This window comes from Scylla paramamosain, chromosome 15 (assembly GCF_035594125.1).
Source record: "Scylla paramamosain isolate STU-SP2022 chromosome 15, ASM3559412v1, whole genome shotgun sequence".
NCBI classification, from domain to species: Eukaryota; Metazoa; Arthropoda; class Malacostraca; order Decapoda; family Portunidae; genus Scylla; species Scylla paramamosain.
In genome coordinates this window covers 15,469,516-15,491,532 of record NC_087165.1, presented here as the reverse complement: position 1 = coordinate 15,491,532, position 22,017 = coordinate 15,469,516, and the positions used below count along the sequence as shown (strand labels likewise).

Here is a 22,017-nt window from a genome sequence, read left to right as displayed (position 1 = left end):
ACTGCCACCGCTATCAAAGGCCTGCGACCCCCCAGCACTCAAGGCCGGCGAAGGGAGTGTCATTGTGGCCACGCTCAAGGTGCAGACCACGCCTTGCACAGTCAGCCTGATATATAACGGGGCGCCGCGACGGGAGCGACATCAACTCCCCAAGTCGCAAGCAGTGAACACCATGGGCAAGACTGTAAGCACTGAACACACACACAGCAACTCACCACACTACAACTCACTTCACCAATCGCTGTCTTGCGCACACTCATAAAATCACTTCACCCTGGCGATACACCAACCGTGATTCCTTATCATTGCTTGCTCACTGTCTTGAAAGTTGCTAGATAATCCTGTTTTCTTCTCATCCATGCTCATATACATACATATACTGGCAAAGCAGATTTACAGCTAAGTCCTAAATAAGTTCAAAAGGACATAGACAGAAAGATAATCTTATAAAAAGATATATCACTCACACATGTCCATACTCAACCTTTACCATTCATCCCATATCCTTAACTACTCTCACTTTTATAATATAGCACATCACAGTCAGCCTCGTAACGGCCAACTAAAAGGTCTGATGCTATTTATTCGTCATTTCAAACACTGCAGATACCCTCTCACTTCTCTCTCCCACCTGTACCCACGCAACTGGATCAGCTCACGCAATCCCCGCACCCTAGTTCTGTTCCACCGCTCCTCTGCTAACCAATGTTGTGTTGCAGGTGCTCCTCGTGCTGTCGGTGCTGGTGCTGGTGGCCGCCGCCCTGGCAGACCCCAATCCTGAGCCTGAGCCTGGATACCTCAGCCGTGGGTATGGCGGATTTGGTGGATTCAGAGGAGGCTTCGGAGGCTTTGGTGGCTACAGAGGCGGATTTGGAGGCTACGGTGGAGGCTATGGCGGCTACAGGGGCGGCTACGGTGGCTATGGCGGATATGGTTATTACGGTGAGTTAAGTAGTCTGTTTCGACCAGTCCAGTCCAGGCGGCTATGGTGGAGACATTATTACTTATCACCTATTCAACACTGACTCTTAATCACCCAGACGATATTGCAACTCACGAGTGACCAGAAGAACATAAACTGGCTTGTTCTTATCGTAACAATATGCACTAACTCTTGCTTACTTTCTCCCCAGGTTAACTTCAGCGCTCAGCCAGCGAACGAAAGAAAATGAACATTCTCCATTACTTCAAGATAATAGGGTGATAAAAAATGTGCGTAGAGAAATAAATGATTGGATTGTTTCTTTGGTTTTCTTATTCTTTGGTAGAGAGAGAGAGAGAGAGAGAGAGAGAGAGAGAGAGAGAGAGAGAGAGAGAGAGAGAGAGAGAGAGAGAGAGAGACAGAGCGAGTGTGTGTGTGTGTGTTCAGTGAGATATACAACCTTACACACACACACACACACACACACACACACACACACACACACACACGAGTGCGCGCGCGCCTCCACGTGAAAACAGACACAAAAATAGAGAGAATTAAAGAACGAGGTAGGATATTAAGACACCATCATTATCACCATCATCACCACCCTATATAATTACTTTACAGGGAAAAAAAGCCAGTAGTTCTCAAACTTTACTTCGGTGACGGTACACTGAACTTAAATAACCCTTTCTATGGCACCCTCTCACTTATATAACCCTTTCTGTGGCTCCCTCTCACTTACGTAGCCCTTTCTGTGGCTCCCTCTCACTTATGTAGCTCTTTCTGTGGCACCCCTCACTTATGTAGCTCTTTCTGTGGCACCCCTCACTTATGTAGCTCTTTCTGTGGCACCCCTCACTTATGTAGCTCTTTTTGTAGCACCCCTCACTTATGTAGCTCTTTCTGTGGCACCCCTCACTTATGTAGTCCTTTTTTTTATGGAATCCCCCCTCACTTATGTAGCCCTCTCTGTGGCACCCCATCACAATGTAGCACTTTTTTGTGGCACCCCCTCACCTCTGTAATTCTGTGTGGCGCCCCTCACCTATGTAACCCTTTCTGTGACATCCCACCTCAGATCAATTTAGTTTTAACATACAATTTCACCTGTCAATTTTAATTACTTTAATTAATGACTTTAAATTATTATCCATATTCAAGGCAAAATTAACATAGAATAGATGTTCAGATATACAAACACAGAACTTATGAGAAGAATTATCACTAGATAAACGTAAGAGCTATAAACGTATATCTAGCAACACTGGCAACACTGAAAACATATTCAACACATTACCTGACGAAAAATACTGCACATCATGTCTTCTTACAGTGATGATTTATTGTATGCAGACTTTTGCAAACGCTATTTTTGCAAATGTACGTTGAAATGATCTAGAGAAGACAAAATTCATGATAATCTTGTGGCAACCCTGGGTACTGTCTGTGGCATCGCAGGTTGCTGCAGCACCCAGTTTGAGGCTTAAGCCTTAAGTCTTAATTAGCGTGGCGAGGCTTAAGCCTCGCACGCTAATTAAGACAGCCTTAACGGAAGACTTTCACCGTGAAAGGAGGTAAGCTCACTTTGTCTCCTTACAACAAAATATAAATATTTCTTAAGAAAAGATCCAGTGCCAGTTTTCTGTTTTTCAGTGAGTGGGAGCCGGTAGCTAAGTGAAATGCGGAAGTGACAAAGTTGTTCAAACCTCACCGGAGGACAACTGTTTTCACTATTCTACATGCATTCTTTAGTAATTTAACTATCTAGCAGTCCTTGAACGTCGACAAGTAAAACCACGGAGTTTAGTTTGAGTCTTGAGTGTAAGGAGTGGTGGGTTTGGTTCAATTCGCAAGGCAAACTGCCAACAGTCATGGACATAAAAAAAAAAAAAATAGAATGTGAAAAGAAAAGAATAACATATATATATATATATATATACGAGTATATATATATATATATATATATATATATATATATATATATATATATATATATATATATATATATATATATATATATATATATATATATATATATAGTCGAATTGATTAATGAATAAAACAGATAAACAGATGGATGAATGGCTGACTAGATGGATGGATGGATAAAAAGTATACATACCGGTGGGTTAACTAATGGACAGATGAGTAGACTGATAGACAGATATATAGATAAGCAGAGAGAGAGAGAGAGAGAGAGAGAGAGAGAGAGAGAGAGAGAGAGAGAGAGAGAGAGAGAGAGAGAAAAAGAGAGAGAGAGAGAGATGTAAACAAGGAAGCACGCACACACACATAAACAGAGGGAGTTGCGGGCGGAAATATGTTGCAAAAAAAAAAAAAAAAAAAAAAAAATCTACAATACAAAAAAAAAAAAAAAATAAATAAATAAATAAAAAAGCAGAAAAAAGTTTACTCCTTTAATTATGCAGCAAACATTTCTCAGCGCCACCTGACGCCAGGCTGGACTACCTGCCTGGGGAGTGGCTCGGTGCTGCAGGCCGGGGAGTGGACGTAATGTTCCTTGCGCCACACAGCGAAGACACAGTGTTGAAAGATTTAAGCAGTAATGAAATTTTGGGTTCATAGTTGTCATATCTTGCGTATTACACGGTACGAAAATTACTTTTGTTTTCTTTTTCACGCCATTGCATCACATCAGGCCACACCCATTTCACAGGATGCATTTTTTTCCTCCTTCCTAACATGTACTTAGAGAGTTAGTTTTATCACTAGTTGGATTGCACGAGGGCTGGTGGCAACTTTTCCTTCCACCTAGATATCTGGTTAATTTTTTTTTAAGTTTCCAGCTGGGACAGGTGCAGTGTTTTCCACATATGCTGGTCATACTGAGCTCTGCAGTTCTGAGCAACAGGCTATCCATGGCTGAACGCAGCTGCTGACACTTACATCGAGAGGGACACCTGCTACAAAGGTTCGCTGCAGTTTATTTTATTCCCTGGAGGTGGAAAAAACTGAGAACTTTCGCAGATGACGCTTCCATTCCCACCTTAAGGAACTGGGTAAGGTTGTCGCGCGTCCTGTGGTACAAGTCACATACGTATGAGCGCAACTTCTTTTCCTTAATCCGCGTCACTTCTGCAACACTATTACCAGCAAATGCAGACACTGCTGAGCTCATAATGGTGTGAAATACGCGTAATTCTCAGGATTATTTACATCAGAAGCTCTACCCACTTTGATCTGTTACCTAGCTGTTTTTTTTTTTATTTTTTTTCATAACGGTACAACAAGTAATTTTAAAGCACAATAAATCATCGTTTACGTAATAGCTCAGGTAAATTATTTTAATCACGGAATTTCCATACCGAGAGAGAAATTACAATGCAATGCGCTACTTTGCAGGTAAAGAGCATCCGTGTGTATCACCGAGGTGTTGCAAGGCAGTACATGTCATAGACAATGAGTCACATTTCCTTAGCGAGAGGGACAGTAAATCAATTATAGCACACTGAACTGCATTCCTTGCTCGCAGGGACCCTTGTGTAATTAGGAACCCGCAGCCAACGGATGTCGAGGGAACACTCGACAAGCACAGACACATTCCTGAAGTAATTAACTCAGATTACTATTTACGCAAGTATGTAATTGAATTTACATAACTATGGAACATATGTATGCATGCACTTATTCAGAAACAGATCCACGACACACACACACACACACACACACACACACACACACACACACACACACACACACACACACACACACACACACACACACACACACACACACACACACACACCTAGTCTTTCGAATAAAGAGCATTAATCATTCATCGATCAAATATTTACACACTATGGAGTGGTGGAGTGGTTCACGTCCGTACCTTTCCCGCGCTCACCGTGACCCCAAATACAACCTCAGACAAGTGGAGCAGCATGAGCTTCCAAACCAGGCCATTATAAGAGCATACAATGTGGCGGCGCCTTCATCCCATAAAGATTATATCGTCATACATGGCAAAGAGAAACAAAAGTCAATACAGAACTTCTGATCAAAACAATCTCCAGTGAACATAACCAATGTGGATAAACTCGTCTATACTCGTGTTTATGGAGCGCCTTCCGACACCCTCCAAAGAGAACAATCATCACACCGCCTTCCAAGACCTCTCACTCCTTTACAAGGCCAGCCAGGGTGTGTCTTGTACTTGAAGGGCGGAGGGAGGAGTGGGAGTGCACCGAGTCTCCACACTTGTGTAGTATATAAGAGCGGCGACAGGCAATGAACGACAGACTCACTCCCAAGTCTTCAACACAGAACACCATGGGCAAGACTGTAAGCATCCCACGTTCACCTCTTTCTCGCTCTCCATTCACAAAGGAGACAGTCAGCGGTGTTCCCCCATTGTTGTTTGTTTAATACTGAGAAACCTTTTTATATTATTATTTGTTAGACTAGCAACTTCGCACTAGAAAAGGGACAGGACAAAGCGGTGCATAGGTATACAACCAGACAAACAGACGTCTGACAGTTTCAATCCTCCACCTACTGTGTCGTGATTGCAATCCCCGCACCCTGACTCTGTTCCACTACTCCTCTGCTAACCAATGTTGTGCTGCAGGTGCTCCTCGTGCTGTCGGTGCTGGTGCTGGTGGCCGCCGCCCTGGCATACCCCAAGCCTGAGCCTGAGCCTGAGCCTGGGTACCTCAGCCGTGGGTATGGCGGATTTGGTGGATTCGGAGGCTTCGGAGGCTTCGGAGGCTTTGGTGGCGGATATGGAGGCTTTGGTGGCTACAGGGGTGGCTATGGAGGCTATGGCGGATACGGTTATTACGGTGAGTTAAGACTGAGGCACAAGTAGTCTGTTTCGACCACTCCTCGAAGTTTTCTTACTCCAAGGATATCTTTGTTCAGCAGGATTACAGCACTATACAATTCACAAACAAGATTATATAAGGCTCAACGTCTGATCTATCTGCTTCGTGAATGTACAATGCAAAGACAATGATGTTCTTCTGTTTTTCAGGTTAACCAGCGTTTCCGCGGAAGCAAAAGACAACATACTCGGTCACGCCAACAACCAGCGGCCAGTTGTGATCCTTAAGACATGTTTTTGACAATAAATTCCTCTAAATCTTATTTTTCTTTTAATACCATTTGTTGACATTCACCACGAAAACCATGTTTTCTGTTGTTTTTGTTGGTTATTATTGCCCGCAGACTGATTGGGAGAGAGAGAGAGAGAGAGAGAGAGAGAGAGAGAGAGAGAGAGAGAGAGAGAGAGAGAGAGAGAGAGAGAGAGAGAGAGAGACTGGTTGACTAACTGACTGACTAAATAAATAGCAGACTGAATAACTGACTGACTGACTGACTGAGTGCTAAGATATATTATTATTGATATTGTTTAATTTATTGTCCATGTAATTTTGAACAGTATATACTCAATACGATACCTTATATTGTATTATATTATTGTGGCAATTTCCAATGATATGGAAAGTAAGTGGTGGGCGAGAATATTACATGTGGTGGGTGAGAATATTACATTACAGCAATCCTTTATTATTGTTATATGAGCATCATCATGGCCAGGAGGAAAGACTTTCGTGTTATGAATAACTCATTTTTATTTCTGCTGCCGAGGTGTGTTTAAAGAAAAGGAAGAACTCCAGTTCAGTATGACAAATCTTGTAAGTCTGGAAATCTTTGATGTTAGTTGCTAGAGCGCTACTAATGCTACTGAAATAGGTGTTAAATTATTTTGCGACACTGCATTTAATTATAATAAAATATGAAAGTAATTTTAGTTTTTTTTTTTTCGTGAAAGACTATTGATGGTTTTCCAAGTTCCTTTTGCATTCCGGCAATCTCCGTCACTTGTGCTTCGTGGTGTCTCTGAATGATATTATAGCTTGTGTAACTTCATTAGCTTGCAGTTTGTTTGGTTAATTAACTGTTTGATTTCTGCTGAAACAAGTGGCTTGCCATCACCTTTTCTACGAATATAATAGTAGTGAGTGGGTTATGCTATTTACAGAGTTCTTCAAATATATATATATATATATATATATATATATATATATATATATATATATATATATATATATATATATATATATATATATATACATATATATATATGCACACGTACAACCCTTCAGGAAGTAAACATTTCACGGAGGGAAGCCACAGAACCCCAAACTTCTGATCTTTCTAAAATTTCTGATTAGGACAGAGCAAACTTGGTATTGTTCAATGCCTCAAAACCTCAATTCCACCATTTGCCAACTCCACACAACCTTCCAGACAACTATCCCCTCTTCTTCAATGACACTCAACTGTCCTCCTCTTCTATACTGAACATCCTTGTTCTCTCCTTTACATATAATCTGAACTGGAAACTTAACATCTCATCTCTAGCTAAAACAGCTTCTATGAAGTTACTCTTCCTGAGACGTCTCCGTCAGTTTTTCTCACGCCCTCAGCTGTTAATTCTGTACAAGGGCCTTATTCGTCCACGTTTGGGGTATGCTTCACATGTCTTGGGAAGGGAGGGTTCCACTCATACCGCTCTTCTAGACAAGTTGGAATCAGAAGCTTTTCGCCTCATCAACTCCTCTCCTCTAACTGACTGTCTTCAGCCTCTCTCTCATCGCCGAAATCTTACATCTCTGGCTATCTCAAAGCGCCATTTTCATGCTAACTGCTCCTCTGATCTTGCTAACTGCATGCCTCCCTTCCTCCCGCGCCATCGCTGCACAAGACTTTCTTCTTTCTCTCACCCCTATTCTATCCACTTCTCTAAAGCAAGAGTTAATCAATATTCTCAATCATTCATGCCTTTCTCTGATAAACTCTGGTACTCCCTGCCTGCTTCTGTATTTCCACCTTCCTATGACTTGAATTCCTTCAAGAAGGGAGGTTTCAAGACAATTATCCTTCAATTTTTGACTACCGCTTTGGACCATTTTCTGAGACTGGCATCTCAGAGGGCTTTTTTAATTGGATCTTTGTTTCCCTTGGCCCAGTGTCCCTTTTACATAAAGGAAAATTATATATATATATATATATTATATATATATATATATATATATATATATATATATATATATATATTTATATATATTATATATATATATATATATATATATATATATATATATATATATATATAAAACTTCAGAGAAAGAGTTTACATCAACTATTGCCTCGTAATTTCAATGTACGTATCTTAATTCTGCTTAATTATTTCATCGGTCATTTTTCTCGTCGTAGGTATACGTTATTACATTAGAAAAGCCTTAATTGTTAGTTACTAAAAACTAGCTAAAGATAGGAAAATTATAGAAAATGTGTTATATATATAATCCTACTTCTCCTCTACTAATTAATTGGTTCATATACAGTTAATTATTGTTCCTGAAACTCTTGTAAATCGTATTGTTATAATAAAGAAAAATAACTATGGAATATACATATTACCTATTGTGCATTATTTTCATGAAAATACAAACTACTAATATTGGAGTCAAACATAACATAAATACGTGTTCTGAAACACGCAGACAGAGAGGCACACTGAATGACTGACTGACAGTCTGACTGACTGAATAAATAAAAGAGAGAGAGAGAGAGAGAGAGAGAGAGAGAGAGAGAGAGAGAGAGAGAGAGAGAGAGAGAGAGAGAGAGAGAGAGAGAGAGAGAGAGAGAGAGAGAGAGAGAAAGAAAGAGAGAGAGAGAGAGAGAGAGAGAGAGAGAGAGAGAGAGAGAGAGAGAGAGAGAGAGAGAGAGAGAGAGAGAGAGAAGGGGGGGGGGCAGACAAGAACACAGGCGAGAGAGAAAAATGAAATAAACATTGACGTTGGGATGAGTTATCATGAGTATTTATGTGGCCCACTGTGTGGCGCTGTAAAGTTTGAATCGCATTCCCAGACCTCTCACTCCTGCACAAGGCCAGTCGGGGTGTGACTCCTGCTTCAATGTGGGTGGGGGAGAGGGGGGGGAGGAGGTCGTGCCGCAATTCTACACGCTGGTGTGGTATATAAGAGCAGCGCCAGGAAGGGAATGGCAGACTAACTCACAAGTCCCTCAACACTAAACACCATGGGCAAGACTGTAAGCATTCCTCTCTCTCTCTCTCTCTCTCTCTCTCTCTCTCTCTCTCTCTCTCTCTCTCTCTCTCTCTCTCTCTCTCTCTCTCTCTCTCTCTCTCAGTACTACATGGTGTGCAGCATTCCCCAGGAGAAAAGCTGTGTCCTCTTCAGATAAGTCAATATTGCCCATTCTGGCCAATTATTTGTAGTGTTCGCGTTGCTTTCAATCAAACAGGCTCCTTGTTTGTTGTACTCGAAAATCAAACAAAAGTTTAATTTTTCAGTCTTAATATTCGTCATGTATCTTATATTTTTCTACATTTAGTGAAATTTAGGAATATATATATATATATATATATATATATATATATATATATATATATATATATATATATATATATATATATATATATATATATATATATATATATATATATATATATATATATATATATATATATATATAATTTTATTTTCTTAAGAAAACACGACATATATAATCTCACTTCCCGCATCAATCACAACATGGCGTCCAGGAAACAGATATGGAGGAAAGTTGGCAAGCAGAGGCGAATCTATGGAAGAGTGATGGAAACTACAACCATTCACCTGAAAATGAAAAAAAAAATAAATAAAATGTGTGTCTGGTGTCTAAGGAGGGACGGTCATTCAAGTTATTCTTGGTTGGATCTTGACAAGTGTTGCATGCTAACACTTGTCACACCAAAATTTTAGCAGAAAAGGCAGAGTGTAAATCGGTCCAACAGATATTAATGAACAAAAATCTGACGATTCCAATTTCCACCTGCTGTGTCGTGTTTGCAATCCCCGCACCCTGGCTGTGTACCACTGCTCCTCTGCTAACCAATATTGTGTTGCAGGTTCTCCTCGTGCTGTCGGTGCTGGTGCTGGTGGCCGCCGCCCTGGCAGACCCCAAGCCTGAGCCTGAGCCTGAGCCTGGGTACCTCAGCCGTGGGTATGGCGGATATGGCGGATTTGGTGGATTCGGAGGCTTCGGAGGCTTTGGTGGCTACAGAGGTGGATATGGAGGCTATGGTGGCTACAGGGGTGGCTATGGAGGCTATGGTGGCTATGGCGGATACGGTTATTACGGTGAGTTAAGAGTGAAGCCCAAGTAGTCTGTTCCGACCAGTCTTCGAAGTTTTCTTACTCCAAGGATATCTTTGTTCAGCAAGATTACAGCACTATTCAGTTCACAAACAAGATTATATAAGGCACAACGTCTGATCTATCTGCTTCGTGAATGTACAATGCAAAGACAATGATGTTCTTCTGTTTTTCAGGTTAACTTCAGCGTCTGCGCGGAACCAAAAGACAACGTACTCGGTCACGCCAACAACCAGCGGCCAGTCGTGATCCTTAAGACATGTTTTTGACAATAAATTCCTCTAAGTTATATTTTGCTTTCAATACCATTTCTTGACATTCACCACGAAAACCATGATTCTTCTTGTTGCTGTTGCTTATTAGTGCTCGCAGACTGATTGGAGGAGAGAGAGAGAGAGAGAGAGAGAGAGAGAGAGAGAGAGAGAGAGAGAGAGAGAGAGAGAGAGAGAGAGAGAGAGAGAGAGAGAGACAGGTTGACTGACTAAATGACTGACTAAATAACTAGCAGACTAAGTAACTGACTGACTGACTGACTGATGAACTGAATACTCATATATATTAATATTGATATTGTTTAATTTATTGGCCATGTAATTTTTAAACATTATACACTCCATACAAGTTTGGTAACACGTCCAGGTCCAATAAGCCGAAGTGTGATCCAGAACACACAGCAGGGGACTGTGTGAGGCCGCTCAGGATACAACACTGAGGAAATTGCAATAATAATACAGTGCGATACCAATTTTTGTTCATACTCTCGCACACACACACACACACACACACACACACACACACACACACACACACACACACACACATCTATATTATTATGCACATATCAACATTGCATAATAGGCTGAAATGGGCGCGCACATATATATGCCGGATCATTCTGCTACATGCACGGAAATACACAAAAGCTTATGGACGTATCCACACTTAAATTGTGTATAGAATTATTATGAAAATACTTTTTAGAATGAAAATATGAAAATATGCAATATGGCTATAATCAAATAAATTCGTCAGCTTCCTTATTGATTTTACTCTGCAAGGAATCTATATTACGATCATCTAATAAATCCTATAACCATGCTCTTCAGTGGACACTGCTGAGCGTCCGGTGTTCTGCAAGGCGTAGGTGAAACACATTGTCTTCTGGTATACTTATTATTGGGCATTGGTGAGGAGCCCAGGTCTGTAACTGAGTAGTGTATGTATTTGTGCACGAATAAAGTTGTCTGGAAGTATGAGTTACCTGGAACTTGAACCAATTTTAGATCCCTGAAAATACAATTAATAAGGTGGTAGCGTAGCGTTACAGACACCATGACCATCTATTTATTTTCAGCTATAGAGGTAGTCGATGTACGTTTCATTGAATTATCTCTCTCATATAGATGAACTGTATAAAAATTGTAGGTATAATAAATACCTTAACCTATACGTTCTCCCTGTTCATCTGATATCTTCCATTGTATTATATTATTGTGGCAATTTCCAAATGATGTGCAAAGAAAGTTTCTATAAATTGCATGTGGTGGACGAGAATATTACATCACAACAATACTTTATTATTGTTATACAAGCTTCATCATGCCCAGGAGGAAAGAATTTCATGTTATAAATAACTCATTTTTATTTCTGCTGTCGAGGTGTGTTTAAAGAAAAGGAAGGAAGTCCTCTTTAGTGTGACAAATCTTGGAAGTCTGGGAATCATTGATGTTAGTTGCTAGAGAGTTACTAATGCTACTGAAAATATTAAATTATTTTGCGAAACTGTAATTAATTATAATAAAATCTGAAAGTAATTTAGGCTTTTTTTTCCTTAAAGACTATTAATGGTTTTCCAAGTTCATTTTACATTCCGGCAATCTCCGTAACTTGTGCTTCGTGGTGTCTCTGAATGCTATAATAATTCGTGTAACTTTATTAGCTTGCAGTTTGCTTCATTAATTAACCGTTTGATTTCTGCTGAAATAAGTGGCTTGCCATCACCTTTTCTCCGAATTTAGTAGTAGTGAGTAAAAGACACTAATTACAGACTTCTTCAAATTTGCATTCATATACGTGTGTGTGTGTGTGTGTGTGTGTGTGTGTGTGTGTGTGTGTGTGTGTGTGTATATATATATATATATATATATATATATATATATATATATATATATATATATATATATATATATATATATATATATATATATATATATATATATATATATATATATATATATAGATAGATAGATAGATAGATAGATAGATAGATAGATAGATAGATAGATAGATAGATAGATAGATAGATAGATAGATAGATAGATAGATAGATAGTTAGATAGATAGGTAGATAGATAGATAGATAGATAGATAGATAGATAGATAGATAATTTATAATGGGATGTTTATGTCAATCATTGCCTGGTAATTTCAATATGCGTTTCTTAATCCTGCTTAATTGTTTCATCGGTCATTTTTCTTTGTCGTAAACGTTATTAGATTAGAGGAGTATTAATTGCTGGTTATCAAGAACTAGCTAAAGATAGGAATATTATAGAAATTGTTTTATATATATAATCCCGCTTGTCCTCTACTAATTATTGCCTCATGTACAATCTATTATTGTTGTTGAAACTCTTGTAACTCCTGTTGACTTGATTATAATAAAGAAGAAAAATTGATATTAGAATATGTATACTAGCTATTGGGTATTATTTTCATAAAAATCTAAACTACTAATTTTGGAGTCAAACATAACTTATATATGTGTTCTGAAACAGACAGACAGAGAGTCACACTGAATGACTGACTGACAGTCTGACTGACTGAATAAATGAATGACAGAGAGAGAGAGAGAGAGAGAGAGAGAGAGAGAGAGAGAAAGCAGACAAGCAGATACGCGAGAGAGAAAAACGAAATAAACATTGACGTTGGGATGAGTTATCATGAGTATTTATGTGGCCACTGTGTGGCGCTGTAAAGTTTGAATCGCTTTCCCAGACCTCTCACTCCTGCACAAGGCCAGTCGGGGTGTGACTCCTGCTTGAAAGGGGGGTGGGGGGAAGGGGGTCGTGCCGCAATTCTGCACGCTGGTGTGGTATATAAGAGCAGCGCCAGGAAGGGAATGGCAGACTAACTCACAAGTCCTCAACACTAAACACCATGGGCAAGACTGTAAGCATTCCTCTCTCTCTCTCTCTCTCTCTCTCTCTCTCTCTCTCTCTCTCTCTCTCTCTCTCTCTCTCTCTCTCTTAGTATTTCATGGTGTCCACGATTCCTTAGGAGACAAGCTGTGTCAGAACAATCAATATTGCCGTCTTGGCGAATTAATTGTAGTGTTCGCGCTGCTTTCAATCTGCCGGACTCCATGTTTGTTGTCCTCAGAAGTCAAACAAAAGTTTAAACTTAATCTATTTATATTCGCCCGCCATGTGCTTTATATTTTCCTATCTTTGGCTAAATTTAGTAAGAAATATATATATATATATATATATATATATATATATATATATATATATATATATATATATATATATATATATATATATATATATATATATATATATCGAGCTCAATAGGTATATTAGGCCATTACTGTTATTGGGCAAAAGATTTTTTTTTTTAACACGATATACACACAACTTCACAAAACAGGTTTGGAGTAAAGTTGGAAAGCACAGGCGAGTCAATGGACGAGTGATGGAAACCACAACCATACACCAGCCCAGCAATACCAGTGAAAAAAAAAAAATAAAGTGTGTCTGGTGTCTAAGGAGGGACGGTCATCCAAGTTACTCTTTGTTGAATCTTGAGACAACCTCTGCATGTCAATACTTGTTATACCAAAATTTTAGAAGAAAAAGCACAATGTAAATTGGACCGACAGATATTAACGAACTAAAATCTGACGACTCCAATCCTCCACCTCCTGTGTCGTGTTTGCAATCCCCGCACCCTGGCTCTGTACCACTGCTCCTCTGCTAACCAGTGTTGTGCTGCAGGTGCTCCTCGTGCTGTCGGTGCTGGTGCTGGTGGCCGCCGCCCTGGCAGACCCCAAGCCTGAGCCTGAGCCTGAGCCTGGGTACCTCAGCCGTGGGTATGGCGGATATGGCGGATTTGGTGGATTCGGAGGCTTCGGAGGCTTTGGTGGCTACAGAGGTGGATATGGAGGCTATGGTGGCTACAGGGGTGGCTATGGAGGCTATGGTGGCTATGGCGGATACGGTTATTACGGTGAGTTAAGAGTGAAGCCCAAGTAGTCTGTTCCGACCAGTCTTCGAAGTTTTCTTACTCCAAGGATTTCTTTGTTCAGCAAGATTACAGCACTATACAGTTCACAAACAAGATTATATAAGGCACAACGTCTGATCTATCTGCTTCGTGAATGTACAATGCAAAGACAATGATGTTCTTCTGTTTTTCAGGTTAACTTCAGCGTCTGCGCGGAAGCAAAAGACAACGTACTCGGTCACGCCAACAACCAGCGGCCAGTCGTGATCCTTAAGATATGTTTTTGACAATAAATTCCTTTAAGTCTTATTTTTCTTTCAATACCATTTGTTGACATTCACCACGAAAACCATGTTTCTTATTGTTGCTGTTGCTTATTAGTACTCGCAGACTGATTGAGAGAGAGAGAGAGAGAGAGAGAGAGAGAGAGAGAGAGAGAGAGAGAGAGAGAGAGAGAGAGAGAGAGAGAGAGAGAGAGAGAGAGAGAGAGAGAGAATGGTTGACTGACTAACTGACTTGCTGACTAAACAACTAGCAGACTAACTAACAGTTTGACTAGTTGGCTGACTGACTGACTAACTGACTAACTGACTGACTGACTGAATGACTGCTCAAATATATTCTTATTGATATTGCTTAATTAATTTCCCTTTGTAATTTTGAACATTATACCATTCATAGAAGCTCCAATACGCTGAAGTGTGATGCAGAACACACAGCAAGGGACTGTGTGAGGCCGCTCAGGATACAACACTGAGGAAATTGCAATAATAATACAGTGCGATACCTACTTTTAGTCATACTCTCGCGCGCGCACAAACACACACACACACACACGCACAGACACACACACATTCATACACATATCAACATTATATTTATAAATAGATTCAAACACACATACATCAATATACTATATACATAGTACTCAAAAGCGTAGGCACACACACACACACACACACACACACACACACACACACTTCTATATTATTATGCACATATCAACATTGCATAACAGGCTGAAATGGGCGCGCACATATATATGCCGGTTCACTCTGATATATGCATGGAAATACACAAAAGCATATGAACGTATCCACACTTAAATTGTGTATAGAATTATCATGAAAATACTTTTTAGAATGAAAATATGAAAATATGCAACATGGCTATAATCAAATAGATTCCTCAGCTTTGTTATTGATTTTACTCTGCAAGAAATCTATATTACGATCATCTGATAAATTTTATAACCATGCTCTTCAATGGACACTGCTGAGGGTCCGGTGCTATGCAAGGCGTGGGTGAAACACATTGTCTTCTGGTATACTTATTGGGCATTGGTGAGGAGCCCAGGTCTGTAACTGAGTAGTGTATGTATTTGTGCACGAATAAAGTTGTCTGGAAGTATGAGTTACCTGGAACTTGAACCAATTTTAGATCCCTGAAAATATAATTAATAAGATGGTAGCGTAGCGTTACAGACACCATGACCATCTATTTATTTTCAGCTATAGAGGTAGTCGATGTACGTTTTATTGAATAATCTCCCTCATATAGATGAGCTGTATAAAAATTGTAGGTATAATAAATACCTTAACCTATACGTTCTCCCTGTTCATCTGATATCTTCCATTGTATTATATTATTGTGGCAATTTTCAAATGATGTGGAAAGAAAGTTTCTATGAATTGCATGTGGTGGGCGAGAATATTACATCACAACAATGCTTTATTATTGCTATACAAGCTTCATCATGCCCAGGAGGAAAGAATTTCATGTTATAAATAACTCATTTTTATTTCTGCTGCCGAGGTGTGTTTAAAGAAAAGGAAGTCCTGTTTAGTGTGACAAATCTTGTAAGTCTGGGAATCTTTGATGTTAGTTGCTAGAGAGTTACTAATGCTACTGAAAATATTAAATTATTTTGCGGCACTGTAATTAATTATAATAAAATCTGAAAGTAATTTAGGTTTATCTTTTCCTTAAAGACTATTGAGGTTTTCCAAGTTCATTTTACATTCCGGCAATCTCCGTAACTTGTGCTTCGTGGTGTCTCTGAATGCTATTATAATTCGTGTAACTTTATTAGCTTGCAGTTTGCTTCATTAATTAACCGTTTGATTTTTTGCTGAAATAAGTGGCTTGCCATCACTTTTTCTCCGAATTTAATAGTAGTGAGTGGGAGACACTAGTTACAGAGTTCTTCAAATTTGCATACATATACGTATATGTGTGTGTGTGTGTGTTTATATATATAATATATATATATATATATATATATATATATATATATATATATATATATATATATATATATATATATATATATATATATATATATATATATAATTTACAATGTGCTGTTTATGTCAATCATTACCAGGAAATTTCAATATGCGTTTCTTAATTCTGCTTAATTGTTTCATCGGTCATTTTTCTTGTCATAAACGTTATTAGATTAGAGAAGTTTTAATTGCTAGTTATCAAGAACTAGCTAAAGATAGGAAAATTATAGAAATTCTCTTATATATATAATCCCGCTTGTCCTCTCCTAATTATTGGCTTATGTACAATCTATTATTATTGTTGAAACTCTTGTAACTCCTATTGACTTGATTATAATAAAGAACAAAAATTAACATTGGAACATGTATACTAGTTATTGGGTATTATTTTCATGAAAATCTAAACTACTAATTTTGGAGTCAAATATAACTTATATATTTGTTCTGAAACAGGCAGACAGAGTCACACTGAATGACTGACTGACAGTCTGACTGACTGAATAAATGAATGACTGAGAGAGAGAGAGAGAGAGAGAGAGAGAGAGAGAGAGAGAGAGAGAGAGAGAGAGAGAGAGAGAGAGAGAGAAAGCAGACAAGCAGATACGCGAGAGAGAAAAACGAAATAAACATTGACGTTGGGATGAGTTATCATGAGTATTTATGTGGCCACTGTGTGGCGCTGTAAAGTTTGAATCGCTTTCCCAGACCTCTCACTCCTGCACAAGGCCAGTCGGGGTGTGACTCCTGCTTGAATGGGGGTGGGGGGAAGGGGGTCGTGCCGCAATTCTGCACGCTGGTGTGGTATATAAGAGCAGCGCCAGGAAGGGAATGGCAGACTAACTCACAAGTCCTCAACACTAAACACCATGGGCAAGACTGTAAGCATTCCTCTCTCTCTCTCTCTCTCTCTCTCTCTCTCTCTCTCTCTCTCTCTCTCTCTCTCTCTCTCTCTCTCTCTCTTTCTCTCTTAGTATTTCATGGTGTCCACGATTCCTTAGGAGACAAGCTGTGTCAGAACAATCAATATTGCCGTCTTGGCGAATTAATTGTAGTGTTCGCGCTGCTTTCAATCTGCCGGACTCCATGTTTGTTGTCCTCAGAAGTCAAACAAAAGTTTAAACTTAATCTATTTATATTCGCCCGCCATGTGCTTTTATATATTTTCCTATCTTTGGCTAAATTTAGTAAGAAATATATATATATATATATATATATATATATATATATATATATATATATATATATATATATATATATATATATATATATATATATATATATATATATATATATATATATATATATATATATATATATATATATATATATATATATATATATATATATATATATATATATATATATATATATATATATCGAGCTCAATAGGTATATTAGGCCATCACTGTTATTGGGCAAAAGATTTTTTTTTTTTTTTAACACGATATACACACAACTTCACAAAACAGGTTTGGAGCAAAGTTGGAAAGCACAGGCGAGTCTATGGACGAGTGATGGAAACCACAACCATACACCAGCCCAGCAATACCAGTGAAAAAAAAAAAAAAAAAGTGTGTCTGGTGTCTAAGGAGGGACGGTCATCCAAGTTACTCTTTGTTGAATCTTGAGACAACCGCTGGATGTCAATACTTGTTATACCAAAATTTTAGAAGAAAAAGCACAATGTAAATCGGACCGACAGATATTAACGAACTAAAATCTGACGACTCCAATCCTCCACCTGCTGTGTCATGTTTGCAATCCCCGCACCCTGGCTGTGTACCACTGCTCCTCTGCTAACCAGTGTTGTGTTGCAGTTTCTCCTCGTGCTGTCGGTGCTGGTGCTGGTGGCCGCCGCCCTGGCAGACCCCAAGCCTGAGCCTGAGCCTGGGTACCTCAGCCGTGGGTATGGCGGATATGGCGGATTTGGCGGATTCGGAGGCTTCGGAGGCTTTGGTGGCTACAGAGGTGGATATGGAGGCTATGGTGGCTACAGGGGTGGCTATGGAGGCTATGGTGGCTATGGCGGATACGGTTATTACGGTGAGTTAAGAGTGAAGCCCAAGTAGTCTGTTCCGACCAGTCTTCGAAGTTTTCTTACTCCAAGGATTTCTTTGTTCAGCAAGATTACAGCACTATACAGTTCACAAACAAGATTATATAAGGTTCAACGTCTGATCTATCTGCTTCGTGAATGTACAATGCAAAGACAATGATGTTCTTCTGTTTTTCAGGTTAACTTCAGCGTCTGCGCGGAACCAAAAGACAACGTACTCGGTCACGCCAACAACCAGCGGCCAATCGTGATCCTTAAGATATGTTTTTGACAATAAATTCCTTTAAGTCTTATTTTTCTTTCAATACCATTTGTTGACATTCACCACGAAAACCATGTTTCTTGTTGTTGTTGTTGCTTATTAGTACTAGTAGACTGACTGGAGGAGAGAGAGAGAGAGAGAGAGAGAGAGAGAGAGAGAGAGAGAGAGAGAGAGAGAGAGAGAGAGAGAGAGAGAGAGAGACTGGCTGACTGACTAACTGTCTTGCTGACTAAACAACTAGCAGACTAACTAACAGTTTGACTGGTTGGCTGACTGACTGACTAACTGACTGACTGACTGACTGACTGAATGAGTGCTCAAATATATTCTTATTGATATTCCTTAATTCATTGTCCATGTAATTTTTGAACATTATACCCTCCATAGAAGGTCCAATACGCTGAAGCGTGATGCAGAACACACAGCAAGGGACTGTGTGAGGCCGCTCAGGATACAACACTGAGGAAATTGCAATAATAATGCAGTGCGATACCTATTTTTGGTCATACTCACACACACACACACACACAGACACACACATACACACACACATCTATATTATTATTCTGCACATATCAACATTGCATAATAGGCTGAAATGGGCGCGCATATATATATATATATATATATATATATATATATATATATATATATATATATATATATATATATATATATATATATATATATATATATATATATATATATATATATATATATATGCCGGATCACTCTGCTATATGCAAGGAAATACACAAAAGTGTATGGACGTATTCACACTTAAATTGTGTATAGAATTATCATAAATATACTTCTTAGGATGAAAACATAAAAGTATGCAACATGTCTATAATCAAATAAATTCTTCAGCTTCCTTATTGATTTTACTCAGCAAGGAATCTATATTACGATCATCTAATAACTATGCTCTTCAATGGACACTGCTGAGCGTCCGGTGTTCTGCAAGGCCTGGGAGAAACACATTGTCTTCTGGTATACTCGTACTTATTATTGGTCATTGGTGAGGAGCCCAGGTCTGTAACTGAGTAGCGTATGTATTTGTGCACGAATAAAGTTTTTTTTTTTTTTATGTAGGAAGGACACTGGCCAAGGGCAACAAAAATCTAATAAAAAAATGCTGACTGAAATGCCAGTCCCATAAAAGGGTCAAAGCAGTGGTCAAAAATTGTTGAATAAGTGTCTTGAAACCTCCCTCTTGAAGGAATTCAAGTCATAGGAAGGTGGAAATACAGAAGCAGGCAGAGAGTTCCAGAGTTTACCAGAGAAAGGGATGAATGATTGAGAATTCTGGTTAACTCTTGCGTTAGAGAAGTGGAGAGAATAGGGGTGAGAGAAAGAAGAAAGTCTTGTGCAGCGAGGCCGCGGGAGGAGGGAAGGCATGCAGTTAGCAAGATCAGAAGAGCAGTTAGCATGAAAATAGCGGTAGAAGACAGCTAGATATGCAACATTGCGGCGGTGAGAGAGAGGCTGAAGACAGTCAGTTAGAGGAGAGGAGTCGATGAAACGAAAAGCTTTTGATTCCACCCTGTTGTCTGGAAGTATGAGTTACCTGGAACTTGAACCAATTTTAGATCCCTGAAAATATAATTAATAAGGTGGTAGTGTAGCGTTACAGACACCATGACCATCTATTTCTTTTCAGCTATAGAGGTAGTCGATGTACGTTTTATTGAATAATCTCCCTCATATAGATGAACTGTATAAAAATTGTAGGTATAATAAATACCTTAACCTATACGTTCACCCTGTTCATCTGATATCTTCCATTGTATTATATTATTGGCGCAATTTTCAAATGATGTGGAAAGAAAGTTTCTATGAATTGCATGTGGTGGACGAGAATATTACATCACAACAATGCTTTATTATTGCTATACAAGCTTCATCATGCCCAGGAGGAAAGAATTTCATGTTATAAATAACTCATTTTTATTTCTGCTGCCGAGGTGTGTTTAAAGAAAAGGAAGTCCTGTTTAGTGTGACAAATCTTGTAAGTCTGGGAATCTTTGATGCTAGTAGCTAGAGCGTTACTAATGCTATTGAAAAATATAATAAATTATTTTGCGATACTGCAATTATGATAAAATATGGAAGTAATTTAGGCTTTTTTTTTTTTCCTTAAAGACTATTGATGGTTTTCCAAGTTCATTTTACATTCCGGCAATCTCCGTAACTTGTGCTTCGTGGTGTCTCTGAATGCTATTATAATTCGTGTAATTTTATTAGCTTGCAGTTTCCTTCATTAATTAACCCGTTTGATTTCTGCTGAAATAAGTGGCTTGCCATCACCTTTTCTCCGAATTTAGTAGTAGTGAGTAAAAGACACTAATTACAGACTTCTTCAAATTTGCATTCATATACGTGTGTGTGTGTGTGTGTGTGTGTGTGTGTGTGTGTGTGTGTGTATATATATATATATATATATATATATATATATATATATATATATATATATATATATATATATATATATATATATATATATATATATATATATATATATATATATATATAAAATTTAAAAGGGGCTTTTTATGTCAATCATTGTGTGGTAATTTCAATATGCGTTTCTTAATTCTGCTTAATTGTTTCATCGGTTATTAGATTAGAGGAGTATTAATTGCTAGTTATCAAAAACTAGCTAAAGATAGGAAAATTATAGAAATTGTCTTTTATATATAAACCCGCTTGTCTTCTCCTAATTGTTGGCTCGTGTACAATCTATTATTATTGCTGAAACTCTTGTAACTCCTACTGATTTGATTATAATAAAAAAAAAATTAACTATGAAATATGTATACCAGTTATTGGGTATTATTTTCATGAAAATCTAAACTACTAATATTGGAGTCAAACATAACATAAATACGTGTTCTGAAACAGGCAGACAGAGAGTCACACCGAATGACTGACTGACAGTCTGACTGACTGAATAAATGAATGACAGAGAGAGAGAGAGAGAGAGAGAGAGAGAGAGAGAGAGAGAGAGAGAGAGAGAGAGAGAGAGAGAGAGAGAGAGAGAAATGAAATAAACATTGACGTTGGGA

At 38.6% G+C, this 22,017-nt stretch overlaps 5 protein-coding genes across 5 annotated transcripts; all 5 read left to right on the top strand.

The window, feature by feature from the left end:
* Window positions 1–44: 44 nt before the first annotated feature.
* LOC135107523 (keratin-associated protein 19-2-like) lies at window positions 45–1,242 on the top strand. The gene is made up of 3 exons (XM_064017486.1): window positions 45–184; window positions 720–942; window positions 1,134–1,242. The coding sequence occupies exons 1-3, from the start codon at window positions 173–175 to the stop codon at window positions 1,136–1,138; spliced, it is 240 nt and encodes a 79-aa protein (XP_063873556.1). The 5' UTR covers window positions 45–172; the 3' UTR covers window positions 1,139–1,242.
* Window positions 1,243–5,083: 3,841 nt separating this feature from the next.
* LOC135107522 (neuropeptide-like protein 31) lies at window positions 5,084–6,034 on the top strand. Its single transcript, XM_064017485.1, has 3 exons — window positions 5,084–5,230; window positions 5,517–5,730; window positions 5,922–6,034. The coding sequence occupies exons 1-3, from the start codon at window positions 5,177–5,179 to the stop codon at window positions 5,924–5,926; spliced, it is 273 nt and encodes a 90-aa protein (XP_063873555.1). The 5' UTR covers window positions 5,084–5,176; the 3' UTR covers window positions 5,927–6,034.
* A 2,833-nt stretch (window positions 6,035–8,867) lies between these two features.
* Window positions 8,868–10,404, top strand: LOC135107521 (neuropeptide-like protein 31). The gene is made up of 3 exons (XM_064017484.1): window positions 8,868–9,010; window positions 9,870–10,101; window positions 10,293–10,404. The coding sequence occupies exons 1-3, from the start codon at window positions 8,999–9,001 to the stop codon at window positions 10,295–10,297; spliced, it is 249 nt and encodes an 82-aa protein (XP_063873554.1). The 5' UTR covers window positions 8,868–8,998; the 3' UTR covers window positions 10,298–10,404.
* Window positions 10,405–13,188: 2,784 nt separating this feature from the next.
* Window positions 13,189–14,652, top strand: LOC135107520 (neuropeptide-like protein 31). The gene is made up of 3 exons (XM_064017482.1): window positions 13,189–13,287; window positions 14,115–14,346; window positions 14,538–14,652. The coding sequence occupies exons 1-3, from the start codon at window positions 13,276–13,278 to the stop codon at window positions 14,540–14,542; spliced, it is 249 nt and encodes an 82-aa protein (XP_063873552.1). The 5' UTR covers window positions 13,189–13,275; the 3' UTR covers window positions 14,543–14,652.
* A 2,771-nt stretch (window positions 14,653–17,423) lies between these two features.
* LOC135107519 (neuropeptide-like protein 31) lies at window positions 17,424–18,980 on the top strand. The gene is made up of 3 exons (XM_064017481.1): window positions 17,424–17,509; window positions 18,449–18,674; window positions 18,866–18,980. The coding sequence occupies exons 1-3, from the start codon at window positions 17,498–17,500 to the stop codon at window positions 18,868–18,870; spliced, it is 243 nt and encodes an 80-aa protein (XP_063873551.1). The 5' UTR covers window positions 17,424–17,497; the 3' UTR covers window positions 18,871–18,980.
* Window positions 18,981–22,017: the final 3,037 nt, after the last annotated feature.

Coding starts and splice junctions, on each gene's coding strand:
- LOC135107522 (XM_064017485.1), top strand. CDS start 5,177: ATGAACGACAGACTCACTCCCAAGTCTTCAACACAGAACACCATGGGC. Junction 5,231..5,516: donor AGAACACCATGGGCAAGACT/GTAAGCATCCCA, acceptor GTTGTGCTGCAG/GTGCTCCTCGTGCTGTCGGT.